This window comes from Bufo gargarizans, chromosome 11 (assembly GCF_014858855.1).
Source record: "Bufo gargarizans isolate SCDJY-AF-19 chromosome 11, ASM1485885v1, whole genome shotgun sequence".
NCBI lineage: Eukaryota > Metazoa > Chordata > Amphibia > Anura > Bufonidae > Bufo > Bufo gargarizans.
The window spans coordinates 18,472,869-18,493,852 of NC_058090.1; the positions used below are offsets into that span (position 1 = coordinate 18,472,869).

The 20,984-nt window shown below is 46.9% G+C and overlaps 1 protein-coding gene across 1 annotated transcript; it reads right to left on the minus strand.

Moving 5' to 3' along the window:
- Positions 1–16,737, minus strand: LOC122921559 (type II iodothyronine deiodinase-like). Its single transcript, XM_044271619.1, has 2 exons — positions 15,747–16,737; positions 1–4,595 (listed from the first exon to the last, which is right to left on the minus strand). Exons 1-2 carry the CDS (start codon positions 15,966–15,968, stop codon positions 4,041–4,043), a joined length of 777 nt encoding a protein of 258 aa, XP_044127554.1. The 5' UTR covers positions 15,969–16,737; the 3' UTR covers positions 1–4,040.
- Positions 16,738–20,984: the final 4,247 nt, after the last annotated feature.

The following is a 20,984-nucleotide window of genomic DNA, read 5'->3' on the forward strand; positions in this document are numbered from 1 at the left end:
AAACAACTCATGGACTTTTCCTTTTTTTTAAATATTTTTTTTAATTAAAATACAAGTAAAACATTGGCTAACTGAAGCACCATATTGTGAAGCGTTTGGGTTCTGGTAGTCTTTAGTTGTGGAGAAGATGAGTGAAGAAGCCACCGGGTCTGAAAGGGAGGACAAAAACACCTGCCAGGTCAGCAATGATGTGACTCCATCCAGGCACCAACAGAGAGCTGGTCTCTTTCAATGGTTCCCTTCATACCCACATCATGGCCTCTCTAGCCAGCAGGATCCTCTGCCTGGTGTTCCTGTGTCACCTCGCAGGTCACCTTTGGCTTGTCACTCATGGTCTATTTCCCTGTGTACGTTGATGGGTAACATGTAGGCTGGCACAGGATGAGATCCATGCAGGGCACAGAGCCGTGTGCCAGTGGCCAATTGCTGGTGCATTATATGAAACAAGATTATGTGGTACTGCACAGAGCAAAATAATGAAATTGGATAATTATTTTAAAAAAAAGATATAAAATACACATAGGTCAAATAGAAAAACATCAGCATAAGGAGAAGAAATGAGCAGTGACGTAGCACTGACCTCACTGGTTGCCAAATATCAAGACACTTTTGGTGATCACAGCATAAAAGGTTCAAGTGACATCTAAAAGTTGTATAAAAATGTAAGTAAGAAAATACATCCATGTGAACATGCCCCTTGATTCCAGGCACACAAGAGAATTGTTTCCCACCAGTCCTGCACATATAAAACAGGTTTTCATATTTGCCACATGCTGGCCGGTGACCCCGCCGTCCACGGGTGTGGAATGAAATCCCTGGTGTGATGGGAAACATTAGAGGAAGCGTCAATCAGGAGCCGACATGTCGTTATGCTACAGTACAACAGAATATCAATGCAATATATATAGTACAGCATGTAAGCAATGGCGTGTATCACCAGGCGGCATGCAAGAAGGCACAAGTGCGATATCCCTGGATGGAAACCGTATGCACTGAGGGTCATGTACAGTAAATGCACGATCTGCAGCAGTCACATCATAGAATGAGGCAGCGTGAGGCGATCAGTCCTACATGCACCTTCATATTCTGTCTGGAAGGAGGGAGAGCAGAGGCCTTTGTCTGCCAATTATCTGCAAACATGGGGAGAGCATTGCAGGGCTGCGGACCTGGCAGGTCACCCCTTCTGTGACCCACCGCACTCGCCGTCTTCTGTCCACACCACTCCTCTTGCATGCATTGATGAGGTATTCATGATGATGCTCTCAAACTAGAAGGATTTAATATCATCTGAATGGCTTGTGGGGGTTACTGTGCCCTCCACTCCCTGATCGGGCTCCTTTTACACAGATTTACTGAGGTTATGGCCAGGAGGCATGCCCTTACATACCCTTCTTATCCTTCTTCTTCGGTTTGAATCCTGTGCCCCTCGGTCACCCAGGAGCAGCTTTACAGTAATGGGGGTCTGCAGAGGCCTTGTGTCATTTCCATTTAATTCCTATTGAAGATCTTTCTGGTTTTAGAACTTTTTTCTTGTCTACCGCAATATACTTTATTGTAGAATTGGATGACACATGAGCGTTTGGTATATATTTACTGCTCATCCTGTTATTACAGCTAAATATATAAAAAAGTGACTGCATCCAACCACCTTAAAGGCTAAGTACATCCAATATATGTCCCCTCTTCCTTGTGTAGAATTCCCCCTGTTGGACTCTATGTTGAAACACCCCGTTAATAGTGTCTTTACAAACTGAGGCCCATAATATCCCTAAATAGATGCCACCAAATATTAAAATACACCCTGCTGAGGGGCATTTATCCAGGTGTTTACCCCACCACTGTGGCGTTAAAATGTCATCAATTATGGTGCATTCTGGGCTTAGAGGGAGGGGGGGTGGCCTCCTGGGGCCTGACGTGTTTACTATCATTTAAGCCATTCAATTTTTGTCGCTTTCTTCTCCGACAGCCTTTATACGAAGACTGGTGTTTGAAATGCCTTAGTATATCGGCATCAGCTTATTTCTTAGTATGTGATTATAATTAGTGGTACAGCCTCCCTGTGAGCTGCGGTTCCTATGGGTAAGATATCTGCTTGTTCTTGGTACTAGTGAAGCCCCACTCTGTTCTGTGATGGTCCAGTATTGGGCCATCTTCTTGCAGGTTCTATTAGGACGTCTTCACACACGGTATTCTGTTCACCTGAATGGGGCTTGTAGAAATCCATGGGCTTCCCACCAAAGCAACCCCATTCAGATGAATGGAAGTTATTTTCAGTAGAAAATTTCTGCAAGAAAATCTACCTTGTGTGAATGCCTCCTTATTCACTGCAGGATTTGGATAATAGTAACTGCCTGTAGTCTCTTTAAGGCTTGTTTCACATTTGTGTTAAGCAGATCCTGCAGGCTGTTCCTCACCCGGATCCGTGAATACTGGCCTTCCAGCCCCATTCACTATAATGGGGACCGGTGGAGATTTGGCCACAACCCAGCAAATATGCAAGGAGTGGCTGGAGAAGTGTGATATTACATTCCTACCTCCAGCTCCATGAGCTCAGTATCACTTGCATACACAATAAGTGGCACATCCAGCCGTGATAAAACATAAAACAGAAAAACTTTCAAAATCTGCGTATAGAAGTTCTTTAGTCCCAGAATATTTTTTCTCTCCTCGGAGACGCTGCATATTTTGCCTGTTTTTCATATCATTGTCCTTCCCCTGTTCTCGCCATCACTCCATCCTGGCAGGATGTTTACATGCAGAACTTCCTGCTGGTTGGGTTTTCTTACCAATCCCAGCATGCTCTGCTCTGTACTGTTCCTCAGGGCTTGCTTCACCTGCCACAATGTCTCGCCCTCTACGCCTCCGCTGCCTTGTAGCTAGGTGGAGCAAGTCCTCTGGAGCTTACACAGCAAAGTATGATGGATTTGGTTAGCAAACCGGTAGTTCTGCTAGGATGCAGTGATGGCATGAAAAGCAGGGATATGCAGCAAAATATGTGGCGTCTGGGTACAGGTAAAAATAATGAATTATTGGACTAGAGAAATCCTTCAATGCAGCAGCAATGCGGGTCCGTTACTGTGGAGTTTCAATGACCCTGTAAAGGAAGCATGAAAAGGTGGCGATGGGTGTTGTTTTAGGATGTGACAGAATGTAGTTTGGCCATTGATCAGTAAACTAGTGTGTTTTGGTCTGATGTGTGAGCCAGGCCTTTGAGGTCCTCGGAGCCCCATGTGCGGTGTGAGCCCGCAGGACCAGACGCAGGCCATTAGTGAAGTGTTAGTCTTCATTCTCCACGTCACCTGTCAAAACCTTGCCTAATTGGTGCTGGAAATGTCATCTTGTGGGGATCAGAGCACATAGGAGGCATATTTATGCTTCTGTGCCTACAGGTTCCACATATTAACAATTATTAAGGCTCCCACCCTCCTCCAAGATAACATGAAGAACCAGCAGTATGGAACGTGCAGATGATTGCTACATCCGTTTCCATGCAGCTGTCCCCTTGTTGAGGTAACTGTGTCATTTGTGGATACCGCCGACTCATGATAACGCAATAAATTATGTTAAGAAAAGAAAAAAAAATAACTAAAATGAGCTACACCTGCCGAGTGAAACACTGGAATCTCGGTAATAAATACTCGATTGGAGGTGCTGTGCTGCTTCTCCCTAGTCTTCCCTGACGGCATTTCTTTGCAAAATTTTCCCAGGAACATGGAAGAGCAAGCCGGCTCTACAGCAGCTGTCAGATGTGGGCTTTGTTTGATTTCTGACTTTCCCTTCTTGCTTTCACCACACCCTCATCTTCCTATGTTCTGCCTATACTGTTGTGTATTGTTGTAGAGCAAGAGGGAACAGCGGTTTGAGGTCTGCCAGAGATTCGGGTCACAGTGAGGATAAGATCAGGCATCTGGATTGTGAACTTTGTAGTGTGGTCGTTTTCAAAGTCTGTATTTTAGTGTCAACAAGTGTTCCACGAGGATGATACGCTTGCTCGTCCTTTGGAGTGGTTTCTCCAGGCCCAGCCGGGTCCTTTTATCCATTCAGCCTCTGTTTCCAAATGTCTGCTCCAGCCACCACCTCACTTCTTGGAGTTTATAGAAGAAAGGTCCTTTACCTCCGAGGTATACAATTTTTTGCCTTTGTACAATGCATACCCTTTCAAAGGAGACACCGTAGGCTACGTTGGCATTATTGTCCATGCAGTCTGCAACCACCTGGCACTGTTGGGGGAGGGAGTATTCTTCCATGAGTTTGTTAGCTGCAGCACATCGATCTTCTTGGTTTCTGTGTTTTTTTACTTCATATGAACCCACACCAGGAGCAGCAGCCCAGCCATCTGAGGGATGAGCCTCATCAATGTAGACCAAGAGGAAGTCGGCTACATTGGAGAACTCCTCCACCAGCTTGCTGAAGGCTGGCAGCTGGCTTATAAAGGGGGGTCAGGTGGCAGAACCAAAATTGACAACCAGAGGGCGCTCGGAGCTGGCAAAGTCAAGAAGGTTACATGGTGTCCCGAGTTTAGCTGGCATGCTACTTGTTTTCTTGCTGGACACATGGATAACATTGGAGTTTGGTGCGTCTCCGCCTAATTTTACCTATACAGCGAGAAGTGAGAATAGTTAATAACGTAGTGTTAATACAAATATAAGAATAAACATTAAGTGCACAGAACAGGACCATCACCCCGGTCGACAGTCAAGACCATTGTGTCTTCTCTGCACAAAATCATATAAAGAAAGTGTTCCCAAACTAACTCCTAGTTCTTCATTGATCTTCTATCCTTTTCTAAAGATTTAGGCAAGATGTTTTAACCTGATGAGTCACAGGACAATCCTTAGGTACCTTACATGGTGCAGTTGTACCTGGTGAAAGGCTTCAGGAAAGGGGCTTTATTTACAAGAACACGGGTCCCTCTGCTAACCGTAGACGCCCAAAGAGGAGAATTGTTGAGCGTGGGCACCATTCAGTAAGTGGGCAGCTATAATACAAAGGGGACTGTGCTGTGAATCTGGTAAGCCGTCATCTGATGAGAGGTCTTGTCACATAAGGTAGGGAACAGTGCAGCCCTTTATCTTCACTGACGCGCTGCATTCATGCTGCTTCTGGCCCTGCCATCGAAAGAAGTGTAGCAGCACAACGGAAACAAATAGTAATAAATTACCGTTCCTTAATGTGGCGGTGCCAGCCGTGTTGGGAGTCAGTCCTGTACTCCCCCAAACATGAATGAACTGGTGAAGAAACCGCAGCACTCTCTTGTCTTCAGTACACAAAGGTTTATTCACCCAAGCAATGCAACGTTTCGACCCGTGTGGTCTTTCTCAAGCAACTTACATTTTGAACAAAATCAAATACATATACCCTCTCACCAAATCACATGACTCAATTGAGTATGTTAATTAGCAATTACAAATTCAAAATAGACCCCCCTCTTTCTGTGTTCCCCAGCAGTGTAAACTGTTTATCATCTTATCCAAATCACAATCCTACTTAGTACATGATCTATTAAGACAAATATTAAAATCGCGCTTACTATTGCTGCCGATGCGTTCCTGGAGGACATATCCCAGAAGAGGCCTTCATAATAAAGTTCTTGATATGGAAGAGCAGGCTACATCTGGCGCTCCTCTAGTCTCAGGGCGCATGCGCACCTTCGTCTGTTCTATACGACATTAGCATCGTCCCATGGCGCCTGCGCAGAGTGTCCCCGGCAGGTATCAAGGAGACCGAACGTTCGTCCCTACGTCCTCAGGTGCACATTGCGCCCGGCATACGCATAGACCGGATGCGACATCAGGCTCCCTGCTCCCGCACAGCGCTTCTCCAGCGGCGTCATGGAAACGATGTAAACTTTCAAGTTTAAAGTCCCTCCCCTTAAAGTGACAGTCGCCCTAATATACCACATTCAGTGTATTAATATGGCTGTTGCGGAGGTATAATATAAGGGGAGGGACTTTAAACTTTAAACTTGTTTACATCGTTTCCATGACGCCGCTGGCGAAGCGCTGTGCGGGAGCAGGGACCCTGACGTCGCATCCAGTCTGTGTAGGCCGGGCTGGCAGGCGCAATGTGCACGTGAGGACGAAGGGACGTACGTTCGGTCTCCTTTATACCTGCCGGGGACACTCTGCGCAGGCGCCATGGGACTAGAGGAACGCCAGATGGAGCATGTTCTTCCATATCAAGAACTTTTAATATGAAGGCCTCTTCTGGGATATGTCCTCCAGGAACGCATCGGCAGCAATAGTAAGCACGATTTTAATATTTGTGTTAATAGATCATGTACTAAGTAGGATTGTGATTTGGATAGGATGATAAACAGTTTACACTGCTGGGGAACACAGAAAGAGGGGGGATCTATTTTGAATTTGTAATTGCTAATTAACATACTCAATTGAGTCATGTGATTTGGTGAGAGGGTATATGTATTTGATTTTGTTCAAAATGTAAGTTGCTTGAGAAAGACCACACGGGTCGAAACGTCGCATTGCTTGGGTGAATAAACCTTTGTGTACTGAAGACAAGAGAGTGCTGCGGTTTCTTTACCAGCTTATTCATGCCCTGCAGCGTCGTGACCTGGCACACGTGCACCCAGTGCCACAGCGCTGGACTGGGTCCTATTCCTCTCAATACAATCTATAGAACTGCCATCTGAGTCCTGATATACAAATGGCAAGGTGGTAGCAATGGCTACATCTCCTCTATAGGTGCCCTTGTGTCTTGGTAATAATTATCCTATGGGTGGTTGTCGGAGGCAGTGTGGGGTAGTACAAGTGACATTTTAGGGTCCACCCTCCCCTTTGATCTGTGTGTGTGAATACTGTACAGACACACGCGGTGGTACACAGCGTGTACGCTGATCCGGTATCATTCTCTGTATCATACTTTTGTATCATCATACTGTGTGTGTCATACATGTGGTTTTTATGTCCTGTGAAATTGTCCCCTGAGGACCCATTAATCATTGGGAAATGCTTTGATATTAGGATAATTGGCGGTAGATCCCTGGATGTCTCGCCTCATAGCTGATTCCCTCCTCTGTGGGATACCCAGGGGGTCACTCCAAGATATTTTATCTGTGACATGTGGGTTGTCTACACCCGCTTTTTTTCTTAGTGTTTTTTTGTGTACCTTATTGGATTATTGTACACATATCCGTCTCCATAGTGGGACATGAGTGGTGTTTCCACATTGGCATGTCTGTTTTGGTTTCCACATGTAGATAGACATGTCACACGTGTATGACAGGACATAAGCCTCACACCAGCTGGTCTCCCATTTCTGACTTTAGGCTTGTTGGTGCACATAGGGAACTATACTTCTGCATCTTCCTGTCTGGATTATGATTTATTTTACTTGTTACTTTTTGTTTTGCTTTTTAATCTCCTTTCTTGTTATATTTAAAGCCTTGTAGATTCAGATAAGCTTCACTTTATGCTGAGTTAAATCCTTGTTTGAGGTAGGTGCAGAGCCTGACACTTTCAGCATTAATCTGCACGAACCTTTTGCTCCTGAGCTAGAGCTAATCAGTGCTGATGTGATTATTGCAGAGCCAGCAGTATATGGGACCCGCACGCCAAGCAGAGGCGATAAAAGCTATACGTGTAGAGCGCTGAGAAAAGTGGTATGGATCTATAGACGGTATATGGGACCTGCACTCCACGCACCGAGACAGCCGAGCAGAGGGGATGAAAGCCGTAAGTGTAGAGCGCTCAGAGCAGTGGTACGGATCTATAGACAGTATATGGGTCCCGCACTCCACGCACCGGCACAGCCGAGCAGAGGGGATGAAAGCCGAAAGTGTAGAGCGCTCAGAGCAGTGGTACGGATCTATAGACAGTATATGGGTCCCGCACTCCACGCACCGGCACAGCCGAGCAGAGGGGATGAAAGCCGAAAGTGTAGAGCGCTCAGAGCAGTGGTACGGATCTATAGACAGTATATGGGCCCTGCACGCCACGCACCGAGACAGCCGAGCCGAGGGGATGGAAGCCGTAAGTGTAGAGCGCTCAGAGCAGTGGTACGGATCTATAGACCGTATATGGGCCCCGCACTGCACGCACCGAGACAGCCGAGCAGAGGGGATGAAAGCCGTAAATGTAGAGCGCTCAGAGCAGTGGTACGGATCTATAGACAGTATATGGGCCCTGCACTCCACGCACCGAGACAGCCGAGCCGAGGGGATGGAAGCCGTAAGTGTAGAGCGCTCAGAGCAGTGGTACGGATCTATAGACCGTATATGGGCCCCGCACTCCACGCACCGAGACAGCCGAGCAGAGGGGATGGAAGCCGTAAATGTAGAGCGCTCAGAGCAGTGGTACGGATCTATAGACCGTATATGGGCCCCGCACTCCACGCACCGAGACAGCCGAGCAGAGGGGATGGAAGCCGTAAGTGTAGAGCGCTCAGAGCAGTGGTACGGATATATAGACAGTATATGGGCCCTGCACGCCACGCACCGAGACAGCCGAGCAGAGGGGATGAAAGCCGTAAGTGTAGAGCGCTCAGAGCAGTGGTACGGATCTATAGACCGTATATGGGCCCCGCACTGCACGCACCGACACAGCCGAGCAGAGGGGATGAAAGCCGTAAGTGTAGAGCGCTCAGAGCAGTGGTACGGATCTATAGACCGTATATGGGCCCCGCACTCCATGCACCGAGACAGCCGAGCAGAGGGGATGAAAGCCGTAAGTGTAGAGCGCTCAGAGCAGTGGTACGGATCTATAGACCGTATATGGGCCCCGCACTCCATGCACCGAGACAGCCGAGCAGAGGGGATGAAAGCCGTAAGTGTAGAGCGCTCAGAGCAGTGGTACGGATCTATAGACCGTATATGGGCCCCGCACTCCATGCACCGAGACAGCCAAAGTATGTAAGTCACAAAAGGGGTCTTGCTACACAATTGTTTTATGCCAAATACTGTTGTAGTGGTGTGAACCCCATTGCCGTCTGAAGCAGAAAACCAGCAGAATTCGGAGTGTAGCTCTGAGTGTGCCTAATGCTGGCCGAGAGCAGTGCAGCTTGTGAAGTTACTTGAGATTATATGAAGATGAAGAGTGTGATCTGGTTCAGCAGCAGAGCTGTGCTTTGAATTACCCTGGAGCGGCCGGACAGACTTAATTACCACCTACTAAACCTAAAGAAAGCTGCAATGTGCTGGAGATAATTACCGTATAGTCGACGCGACAAATGATTTAGGTTTCCACCCTGCGATATGAGAATGGTGGAAGGGCTTAGTGTCACAGGAAAGCATCTGTCACACAATAGGTTAATATTTATTACTGAAATCAAGCCAGGAATATCAGCTAGTAAATTCACATCATTAGTGGGGAGGAGAAGCCCCTTAAATCTGTCTGTGCACCTGGCTTCTCCTCCGTCACACGGGAGGAGTTTGCTGCCTCCTTACTATTTTCTGGAAGCAAAGCGATACTATGCTTCTTACTCCGAGTGTCGTATGGAAAGGGTGCCCTGTAGCTGTATTACGGTCTACAGTTATGATGCTGGGTTTTGCCAGTGATATGCAGTTGTTATCCCATGGTAGCTGACTGGAGAATAAAAACGGCAGACCTTGCTGAAGAATGTAATCTCCTGTCTTCCCCACGGCAGCGCCTTACGTGAAAAAACGCACGACACCAAGTGTCGAAAAAGCTGGAGAATAGACTGAGCCTAATCCTGAAGACATGGTCCTTCCTCTTCACAGAGGATCTTCCAGGTCGTTTCCCTCAGGTCTCACTCTTAGCTAAGCCTTTCTCTCATTCTGGAGCTGTTTACAGAGAGGCATTAGTGCCGTCTGCAGACTAAAGTGGTCATACACGTTATGACAATGGCAGACATTTGTAATGGGCTTTTCTCCCAGGGACTCAATGTGCAGGGCGAGCTGTGTGGCCGGGCGACTTACTGGGATGTTAATGGCTCGACCTCAAAACACATGGCACACTAGGGTCAATTTCCTAGGAGGCCAATGTGCCTATTATTGGAGTGTCAGAGGACAGCAGAGTCCCCAGAGAACACCCATGTAAACGAGGGGAGAACATACAACCTCCATGCAGAAGCTGTTTCTGATTGGATTTGATATCAGAACCCCAGTGCTGCTAACCACTGAGCCACCCTGCTGCATTAGATAGAAGTAGATCGTTCAGCCAATGCAAGCATACACACTTCACTCCATATTGGCCGTTACAGGCATGTTGACTCCGGGCGATGGACAAACTGTCTTTCTGGGATCTTTCCTATTGAACAAAGGTCTGACTCACTTTGAGGTTATAACAGTCCGTAGTCAGCAACAAAAAAAAGCTCATTAATTTTAACCCTTTAGACGATCATTCTGTTGTCTTTTTGATCAGTTTTTAAGACTGGTAATGTGTAAGCCGAAGTTTAGATTCAAGATCACTCAAATGAATTGACTGGATCTGAACATTATGCGTCAAGCCTGCCTTCCTCTTTGCCCGTATAGCATGTCAATTCAAGCCTGGCCAGCCTTCTGACGGTTTCCTACAAGACATGGTAATTATCCAGCCGCAGGTTACTGTCCTGCCAGCACTCTATGAATCCTAAATCCAAAAGGGAAGAGATAACTGTCTGGAGGTCTGAAAATGTATTCTGAATGGCTTAAAATCCACAAACAGTTGAATGAAACACGATGGTCTGGGTCAGCTCCAAGAAACATAAACCACGCGGAGGCATCATTGCTAGAAGGAGTAATCTAGGGACCTGTGTATTCCATGGAGGTTAATGAAGAGCGCATCCAGACCTAAATAACCAATCTCTTTTATATGACCACAATGGCCGATTGTCATATGGTTCGTCCACATCCCTATCTTTTTAATCCGATCTATAAACAAGTGACCTGCACGCAGACAAGGCAAAACATATTCAATTATGTATTAGGAAGTGCCGGCCATCTTTGCTAAATGTTGTAGAACTACTATATGTTAGTGATGGGGATTATTATATATTTTTTTAATCGCAGAACATTTTTTACAATTGTTGCAAAGTGGCCCTATGGAAACAATGGGGATTTTTTAACAGAGAGCAGTGTTTTACGCCACTCTTTGATATTCCCCGCACCACTGGAGGATGCACTTAATATATAAATTAGGAGCACCCTTCAGCAGCTCGAGTAGATTTCAGTTGTCATATAAGCCATGTGAATGTGCTGGGGCAAGTGGCTCGCCCTCATCGGCACCTTTTTTCAGAAACCGTTGAGGGAAGTGGATAAACGCTACTTGCAAATTTAGACACATCGGCATTAAAAACTGCAAACCATAGGGGGTCTTAATAAATTGCTCCCAATGAGTTCAGGTAAGGCAGCAGATTTAGAGCATCCTCCAAGTTAAAAAAAAAAGTCCCATTAACTGGGGAGCGACCAGACCACGGACCTGGTGCCCTCCTTTTTAGCTGCAGACCCATCAGCTCCTGGTCTCCTGTCATCAGGATGGTCGCACCGCTTCTCAGACTAACTGGGCACAATGTGCATTTGGTAGCCCAAGACACTTCTCCTTGGATTGGTCACATGAGCAGAGCTGGCCAATCCAAGAGCAGGGCTGGACCAGCAGGAAGTGTCCCGGACTACTACTGTATCGGGTAGTCTGAGAAACGGTGCGGACATCTTGGGTGACAGAAGAGGAGCGGGTGAACCTGCAGACGAGGGCGCCAAGTAAGTGTTCAGTTTGTTCCCCAGTTTATATGGACTTTTCTTACCTTGAACAGGAGGGTTGCATTAAGTACATGTCTGTATCAGAAGATGGACCAATGTGTGTATCTGCTGTTTGGAGAAGGTTTTACTTTTGATATATATAGACATTGATGGCGTGTAGGGGGTAGACCTTGACTGTCATGCAACCTAAAGATGCCGTGTACTGCTACCTGTAGGAGGAGTCAGGTTCACGTGTGGACAGCACATATGACCATGCCGTGGGTGGGTATTTCTGGCCTGTGCAGCACATGTGCGTTTCAGAGACTGCATTCACTTGGAGTGCATCCTGCTCCACATCTGTTCTATGCATGTGTTATTATACAGCTTGTTTTTGTAGAAGGGCGTCCATTGGTTTGTTCTGTACTGTCCGGTTATCTTTATTCCGAACGTATGTTCCCCAGACGTCCTCGGTTTACGCTACAAACTCTGTAAATAACGGCAATTTAAAGGAAATGAAGCATGTGCAATGTGTAACAACAGGGCGACAAGCACAATCCTCAGCTTTATTTATCTCATTGTCCCTGACCACAGGAACGTCCACATGAATAGTGCAGACGCTGAGTACATTGCTTCTTGGCAGATGAGTCGGTTAGTTTTGCTTTCCCACTGTTTCCAGGGTTTGCCTGGTGTACGCGCTCCCCAGGTTCTGGTTAGTGGATGAGCTCCCAGCTCTGTCCGGGGTGACTCAGCCATCAGCTGCTCGGTCCTGACCCCAGAGCATGGCCAAACCCTTTCCATCTGACTCTGCTTTCTTGGCTGGAGAGCACGTTCTGTTCTCATGCTTCACACCAGCTTTGGAAATCTTTTGTGAGAAAGGCACTTAAAAGTTTACGGCATCGTAAACACCAAAGCCATTGGCACTCGCCATTTCTTGCTCATTTTTTCCTTATGTCTTGTTTTCCTGTGTCCTGATTGTATTTGGCTTCACATTGTGGACAGCACTTTAAGCTGCATTGAGACTTTCAGATTGTCAGGAGGGAAGCGTTCCTTCCCGACAGTCGGCTGCTCGTTCAGTGGAGGTGAAGTGCTGTATTTACATGCAGCGATCTCCTCCACAGTACGAGGATGAGGGATAGCTGCTGATACATAAACATTGCTCCTGGGCAGCGATCACTGGTGTCCGCACCTCCGGTCACTGAATGCAGGTTCATCGGGTGATCTGCGGCAGATTAGTGTTCGCTCTGGATAAATCCCCCTTTAGCTTCTGTCTGATGTAGAGAGGAGGCAACTCTATCATGAAGCTGGATTATTTCTGCATTGCTTCAGACCTGGTCACACTTCTAGGCTTTTTGCGGTATGTTTTTTCTGTTCTGACAGAAGCTTCCATAGATTTTTCTTCAAGCTGTCTCTGAATTGCCTCATTTCTATTATTTGTATATAAAAAAAAAAAAGTTAATTCTACAAGTATATGTCACTGGAATGAGCTACTGCATCACGTTGGTGGCCACTGAATGGAAATGTAAGATCTGGAATAGTTCCGTTCGCTGTCTGATTTCCGATCTCCAGCGGGGTGGCCTTCTCAATGTGATTATTGCTCAATTACAGATCACTTAAAGTATGACAGCAGGGTCCCTGCCTGGATCCGGCTGATGATATAGTATGGGGCAGGTTTCTTTAAGAGCGATGGCGCTGGCTAAGCATTTTCCATAACTGCTATCCTTTCAATAGAAGACGATGACTCTGAGGCCAGAGGTTTCCTTTTTCCATAGCTCCCCTCCAAGTTTCACGGCTCCGTACAGTGAGCGGCTCGTGCTGCCAGAGAGCGCAGTCTCCTTCCCATTGACTCCAGCAGCTCCTGAGCCCCAGACGCGGTGACCCTTCATTTGTGTCCTTTGTCATCATGTGTTGACCGAGACTTGCCCGGTTTTTTGGGAGTTCGGGATCTTTTTTTTTTTTTTTTTTTTATAATTTCCTTTCTTGAGCTGAATAATGTATATTCCAGAAACATATTTTGGCAATCTCATATTCCAGGCTCACCACAGAGTGCAAGACAGCGACCAAGAAAGTATAAACTGGAACGGAGATTAGAACCCGGAGCTACTGGTGCTCGTTCCCAGACCACATAATGAGCTGGAAATATTTCCTCTGTACCAGAGAAACACCTGTATCCCTTCTCTGGGATTTATATATATGTATTGGGACCAAGTCATAAAAACCAGTACTGTTTGTCTTGGTGCAGTATTACATTTGTTTTACAAGTGCCAAGCAGCCCGTACCTCTGCATCTGTAACCGAACGGAAACCAATCTGGTAACGGAGTGTACCCTGAACCACATGTTCTCTTTATCTGTTGGGATTTAGACATTTCTGCATAGAAGTCTTAGAGGGTTTTTTTGCACACATTCAGCACTAATGCAAAGCAGACGGATCTGCCCAAGGGGAGCTCTTGTTCAGCTGGCAGGTTCAGCACGGTTTAGTCATCCCCTGGAGACACTCTGGATCTCACCCATTAATGAATGCCAAGAGATTACTGGAGAACCCCAGAAAAAGTCAAGTAAAAGCGCCTGCGTCTCCACCCATTGAGTTATGTGCAGAGTTTGTTTTCTCTTATTCAGCGAATACGTTGTAAAAAATAAATAAAAATAAGCCACAAGAAAAAGATAAATCACAGAGTGGTGCGATATTATCTATTCACGTGTGCCTCTTCCCTTCTACCAGTAGGTGTGCTGAATGGCACTAGACTGCAAGCCTGGCACGCGTGGCACCGCAGCATGGGCGGAGACCTGTGGCGCTGGCATGGTATGCCACATCAGCTTGCGGTATTGATCCACCTACTCCATAGAGTGACACTGTGCCAGGGGAGAGACACAGAAAGCCGGGCCAGCAGCATAACTGGAGCCATACAGTGCCACCATTAACCCATTACTGCACATCTGCACCAGATAACGGTACCGACGGCTTCATATAACGTAGCGCCTGCACTATCCGGATATACAGTCTGCCTGGACTTTCTGTCCTCTCCTTCACCTCCAGGAGCTTCAGCTGATGGGTGTTAGGAGCCTGCGTCCATCTCTCTCCCTATGAGAGACACCACTTCTCTAACAGACAGGAGTGTTGTGTGGAAGGTCTCTGATGGTCCATTCATTGGTATAAAGGTGCAGTATTCTCCCAGCAGAGGGCAGTATTGAGGCATCATGCCCCTCATGCCAGCTACAGGTGATCCGGGCATGAGGATTGTTCATATCAACAAAGGATCGCACGTCGCCCTCTAGACCTTTGGCCTGCAGGACACGGCTGGAGGCTCTTATCAGCTTGGTTTGTTTCCAGCACCTTTTAATAAGGGCTGTGACCAGCTGACACAATGGAATATCTAGGAGCTGCTCTTTTTCCTGTTACATAGTATGCAAAAAAGCTTATTAACCTCTGAATGACCCGCTTCGATAGTGACAAGAAATCGTGGCCGAGGCTGCTCTGTGCTGCTTGCATTGTGTGCATTTCCCAAGCCAAGACTCGGTTAACACTTTGCAGCCTTTCCAGAGCAGCTCGTCGTCGTGTTCAGCGTCCTGCAGACGGCCCCAGATGTGTGCGATACGGAGCTTCTGCTGGGTGCACTGCTCTTATCAGATTGCCAGCAGCCTCCCTGTGGAGCGCACAGGGGACAGTACAATCGGCACGTTCACCTCCAAGCCTTCATCTTAAATATCACCCCTCTCAGTGCTGCAAATCCTAAATATCAATCCAGAACTGATTTCCAGGCTTTAAAAACTCACAAGATAGGTTGTTTTTTGCATTAAAAAAAAGTGTACATTTTGCTATTTTACACCACTCTCTCGTGTTTTAAAGAAGTGTTTAACTATAAATGAGGTATATGCCAGATTTAAGAAATTAAAAAATGTTGCAAAGTGTTCCAGATTTCACTCTATTGGGGGCATTAAAACCGGAGAAAGATCGCTAGACATATCTAATCTAATAAATGTGCCACAAATAATGACATCGCAGATGCCAGCAAAACCGACTTCAGAAATTCCCCTTATGATAAATCCCCCCCACCATATGTATTCTCAGTTGGCTCAGCTCTAAGTACACTTGCCCTTTAAAAGTGGCGCCAGTCATACCTGCTTGTAGGCATCCAATAGGAAGCTGTTCCAGACGCAGCGCAGACCTTCTGGGGTGAGCATCCGACGCCATTGACTCTGGTTGGATTTGGAGCGGTTCAGTTGCAGGAGCACGTGTTTTACCAACACAACAGAGTCGTAGAGAGCCAAGAACAGGCAGTTAGACACGAACCCAGGCAGGATCTGCAGGGTGATCAGCAGGTCCACACTCAGCAGACCCATGGCTCTGCCCTTAAAGATGCCCCTTTCTATCTGCCTTCTTCATTCAGCCGTGCAGGGGGGGCAAGAGCCGGCTGATGAGCTTTTAATTGATGCCTTTTACTATGAATGAAATGTTTGCACTGGGAAGTTGGACTGTGCTAAACAGGTGTCTGCACTACTGCTGTACTTACAGGGGAGCGCCAGGCAGCGGCTGCTCAGCTTCAGCTGCTTCCTCTCATTGCTTGGGAATTATCGAAAGAAAAAAGTTTCTGAAGTTTGAAGAACCAGGTGGATTTTTTTTTTTTTTTAGCTGGAAGAATCTAAAAGGCGCTTTCTCCCCATACTACCTCTGGCTCCCTCTGCCTCTCCGCCTGTGTCTCTCAGCTATCTCTTATTGTCCCCAGGTTTCCCCTCTGGCTCCCTCCCCTTTCTGTAGCCCTTTTATACAGTCCCAGGCTAATTGCTGCAATAAGAGAAATGAAAAACCCTAATCTTGCCTGTGATCTGTTCTTTGACGTCAGGGTAGGAGAGGGCATTAGTTTGGCTGGGGATGCTCTGAATAGGAAAAGAGCCGCTCAAAAACTTGCAAGGCGGGACTTTGTTATTAAAGGAGAGAATAGAACTCCTCCCTTCATCCATCTCTCAGCTTCTCACAACTTCTCAGGCAGCTGGCATTCCTTACCTCGCGACCGTTGGGTGGAGAGAGTCACCTATGTGGCGGCAGCACTCCTGGACCTTGGACCCTCATATCCCTGCCAGCTGCACCATGCACGCCACTCCTTCACTGCTGGAGCACAGTCTGATCACCAAGCCCCTCTGTCCTGCACCTTCCCGTCCCCTCAGCAATCCTGTGCTTAAGTTTTTCACAACTTGCCTTCTAGACTCACATCTGTTCTGTACTGAGAAATCCCACTGCAAGAGGTAACATGTAGGTAGGGGGAGACTAGAAGCGTGCAACTTGTGTCCATGACGCCTGAGAGCAGGTTATCTTCTCAGGACTTATGCTGTGAACTATAGACCTTCTAAGGGTGAGTTCACATGTGGCAGACGTGTCATGGATTTTCATGCTGCAAATCCACAGTGTTGTATAGTACCAACCAAGTGCTTAAAAAGAATTCAGCATTGGTGTGGGCTGGAAATCTGCAGCAGGCCAGTTTGTGCCGTGGATCTTGCAGCAGATTTGCTGCTGCCCCCCTCCCCCGTGTGCTTGTACCCTTAGATTCTTTTGCAGAAAATCTGCAGCATAATACGTTACCAGCAAAGTGTATGAGATTAGGCAAAGCTCAAGTACACATTGCTGCTGTATTCTGTGCGGAAACTGACCTAACGTGTGGATTTAGAAATCCGCAGCATGTCACCTTTTTCAATGAAAGGGTGAGATCTGCTTCAAAACTGCACCAAAAACCGGAAGTAACGCACAGAAATCCACTTAAAAATAATAAATAAATAAAATGTTTTGAAATCTGTGCCCGTGTGTAGGTGCCCTGACTCTTCTTTTCATGCTTACGTTTTTGTCTACTCCCCAGGTTTCACTGACTTTTATTACCTACTGGTTCCATAGATGTCATTAAAAGCACCAAAGTAAGGTCCTGGTAGCAGTGTTCTGGGCGTTGGGACGGATCCGTTTGGCTGCAAGCAGCGTTTTGGTGTCTGCCTCCAAAGCGGATTGGAGCCAAACTGATGCATTCTGAGCGGATCCTTATCCATTCAGAATGCATTAAGGGCAAAACTGATCAGTTTTGGACCGTTTTTGAGAGCCCTGAACGGATCTCAGAAAGGGAAACCAAAACGCCAGTGTGAAAGGAGCCTAACAGGCCCCATCCTTCCTTCCTTCAAGGCTGTGGACCGTTATATGTTTTACACCTGCATCCCTTATACATGTCATATTTGGCTGCAGACAACTCGTGTTTCCATCAGTCGCTGCACCTTGTAGTTTACAGCGAGATCGGCTTACGTTTTAGGTTACTTTCACACTAGCGTTTGGTGCGGATCCGTCATGGATCTGCACAAACGCTTCTGGTCAGATAATACAACCTCATGCATCCGTTCAGAACGGATCCGTTTGTATTATCTGTAACATAGCCAAAACACCATTGAAAGTCAATAGGGGACGGATCCGTTTTATTTTGTGTCAGTGAAAACTGATCCGTCCCCATTGACTTGGCTCAGTTTCATCAGACGGACACCAAAACGCTGCAGACTGCCTCCAGAGCGGAATGGAGACGAAACGGAGGCAAACTGACGCATTCTGAGCGGATCCTTTTCCATTCAGAATGCATTAGGGCAAAACGGATCCGTTTTGGACGCTGAGCCCTGAATGTCGCAAATGGAAACCAAAACACCGGAGTGAAAGTAGCCATAGCTTGGGGCAGATCCATAAGTATTGCTGTTACTGGACGCCTGGACCGTCGGCTTGTACCATTTTGGCCATTTACAAAAGCAGGGAAAGGGGAGCGAAAGCAATATCCGTCATTGGCCGGGTGAATAGATTAAAATCACAACTAACGGGCCTCTTTTGTCCCATGTGTTATATATGCAGTGGCCGCCTTCCTAGGGCCCGGGTTGTATGACCTGAGGTTGCGAGGCCATTTTATAGAGTTAGTGAAACTGTGACAAACACGAAATCATGTTTGACAGAGTGAATGTCACCAAGCCTTAGACCGGTAACATCCTGTGAGGGCGGACACATGGCCCACCATTCCAAAATCTACCGTGCCAGGGCCGAAGTGTAAGAAATGACTACCCAGCAGTGATCCTGTGCCGTCTGCCCATCACGTCCCAGGACCATGGTTCTGGTTCATCCGGGTTTTGGGTTCCCTTTCAGCACCGAGCTCTTCCTACCTATTCTCATGCAGGGTAAAAGCCTTGAGCCAACTCCACAAGTCCCATAGAAACTGTTTAACCGCACGGCTCCAGCGGTCATTTACATTCTGCATAGACTTGTACAATGTTATAGACTGAACCAGAGAATGGACCTGGTCTAATTCCAGAGCATGGAACTGGTAGACATGGACACTGTGGTCACTCTCTGAATAACAGTGCCGATTAACCATAGGTCATAGCTGTGGATCACACAGAGAACCCACCGTAGAGTCTCTACATCCACGGGACACATTGATTATATCATTGTCTACATAATCAGTGTTGCTTTGAAACCTGCCGCACGTGAAACTGACCTAGCATGGGCCACGCTTACTATAAAGGGCTTCTTGTCAGGACCACCAACATATAAGCATATACTCCTTCCAGGGGATTTAATGCGACCTTTGGAGTAAGAAACCCAAACTAAGAGGCTGATGTGAGTCTAAGCTGAAAGAACCTAAACATACCGCTATGAGGAATTTGAAAATCTTTTAATCTGTGGAAAGACACAAATCCCATCTCAGGGTATACATGGTTTAGGTAATTAACGTTATGTACAACCAGGACCGGTACAATGTAAGGGGGTCACCATGCCAGCTGCGTGATCACTTGGTCTGTTTTGTTGGCTGTATATTATCTGTTCATGTGAGGGAAATGCTGTATGTGAACAAGGAATAAAAACATGGTGACATGAAGGCAGTGCTAAAGGTATCGGCAAATAAAATAAAATCCTTGCACAGTACTGCCAGCACCCCGAGCATGAACACTGTGTATGGAAATCCAGTTTGAGAACGGTTGTATCACAAGCAGCAATACTGTCAGATTCCTGATGTAGTTGGATAAACATGGGCGCATATACGCTATGTGCTTGGTGATGGAAGGCTTGCATGCAGCTGTTTGGCCCTGGAAACACATGCCATGAGGCTCCGGGCACAGTTTTTGTGCTGATGTGAATGGCAGAGCACTAAGCTCCTTAGTATTCAGTGACCACGCTCTGTAACTTTACGTGGTCTCCGGTTTGTGGCTGAGTTGCTGTCGTTCCTTCCACTTTACAATAATACCACTCTCATTTAATAGGAGGGAGGACATGGCAGGAAGTGACTTTTGGCATTGGTGACATTCTATTACAGGATCACTCTGGAATTCAGGGGGCTTTTTACCATAAGCCATTCCGTTACCAATGTCTGTAAAGGCAGCTGCATGGCTGAGGCTGGATGTTATACACCTGTGGTAATGGCAGACTGCATGGCTGAGGCTGGATGTTATGCACCTGTGGTAATGGCAGACTGCATGGCTGAGGCTGGATGTTCTACACCTGTGGTAATGGCAGACTGCATAGGCGGGGGATAGATGTTATACACAGTAGTAGTGGTAGACTGCATGACTGGGGGCTGGATGTTCTACACCTGTGGTAATGGCAGACTGCATGGCTGAGGCTGGATGTTCTACACCTGTGGTAATGGCAGACTGCATAGGCGGGGGATAGATGTTATACACAGTAGTAGTGGTAGACTGCATGACTGGGGGCTGGATGTTCTACACCTGTGGTAATGGCAGACTGCATGGCTAGAGGCTGGATGTTATACACCTGTGGTAATGGCCGACTGCATGGGCGGGGGATGGATGTTGTATGCTGTGTTAATGGCAGATTGTTTGGGTGGAGGCTGGATGTTATACACAGTAGTAGTGGCAGACTGCATGACCGGGGGCTGGATATTTGTACACCTGTGGTAATGGTAGACTGCATGGCTAGAGGCTTGATGATATACAGTGTGGTAATGGTAGACTGCATGACTGGGGGCTGGATGTTATACACCTGTGGTAATGGTAGACTGCATGGCTAGAGGCTTGATGATATACAGTGTGGTAATGGTAGACTGCATGACTGGGGGCTGGATGTTATACACCTGTGGTAATGGTAGACTGCATGGCTAGAGGCTGGATGTTATACACCTGTGGTAATGGTAGACTGCATGACTGGGGGCTGAATGTTATACACCTGTGGTAATGGGGCTGAATGAAATACCTGAAGTCAATAATGAAGACATGGGACCCTGAATCCATATAATGTATTGATTTTTGTCTCCCTCCTACAGTATAGGACTGCATAGAGCTGGACAGTGTTCCTTTGTGTCCGGGCTGTTGCTGTGCACGTGGTTTGTCACATCGTCTCGG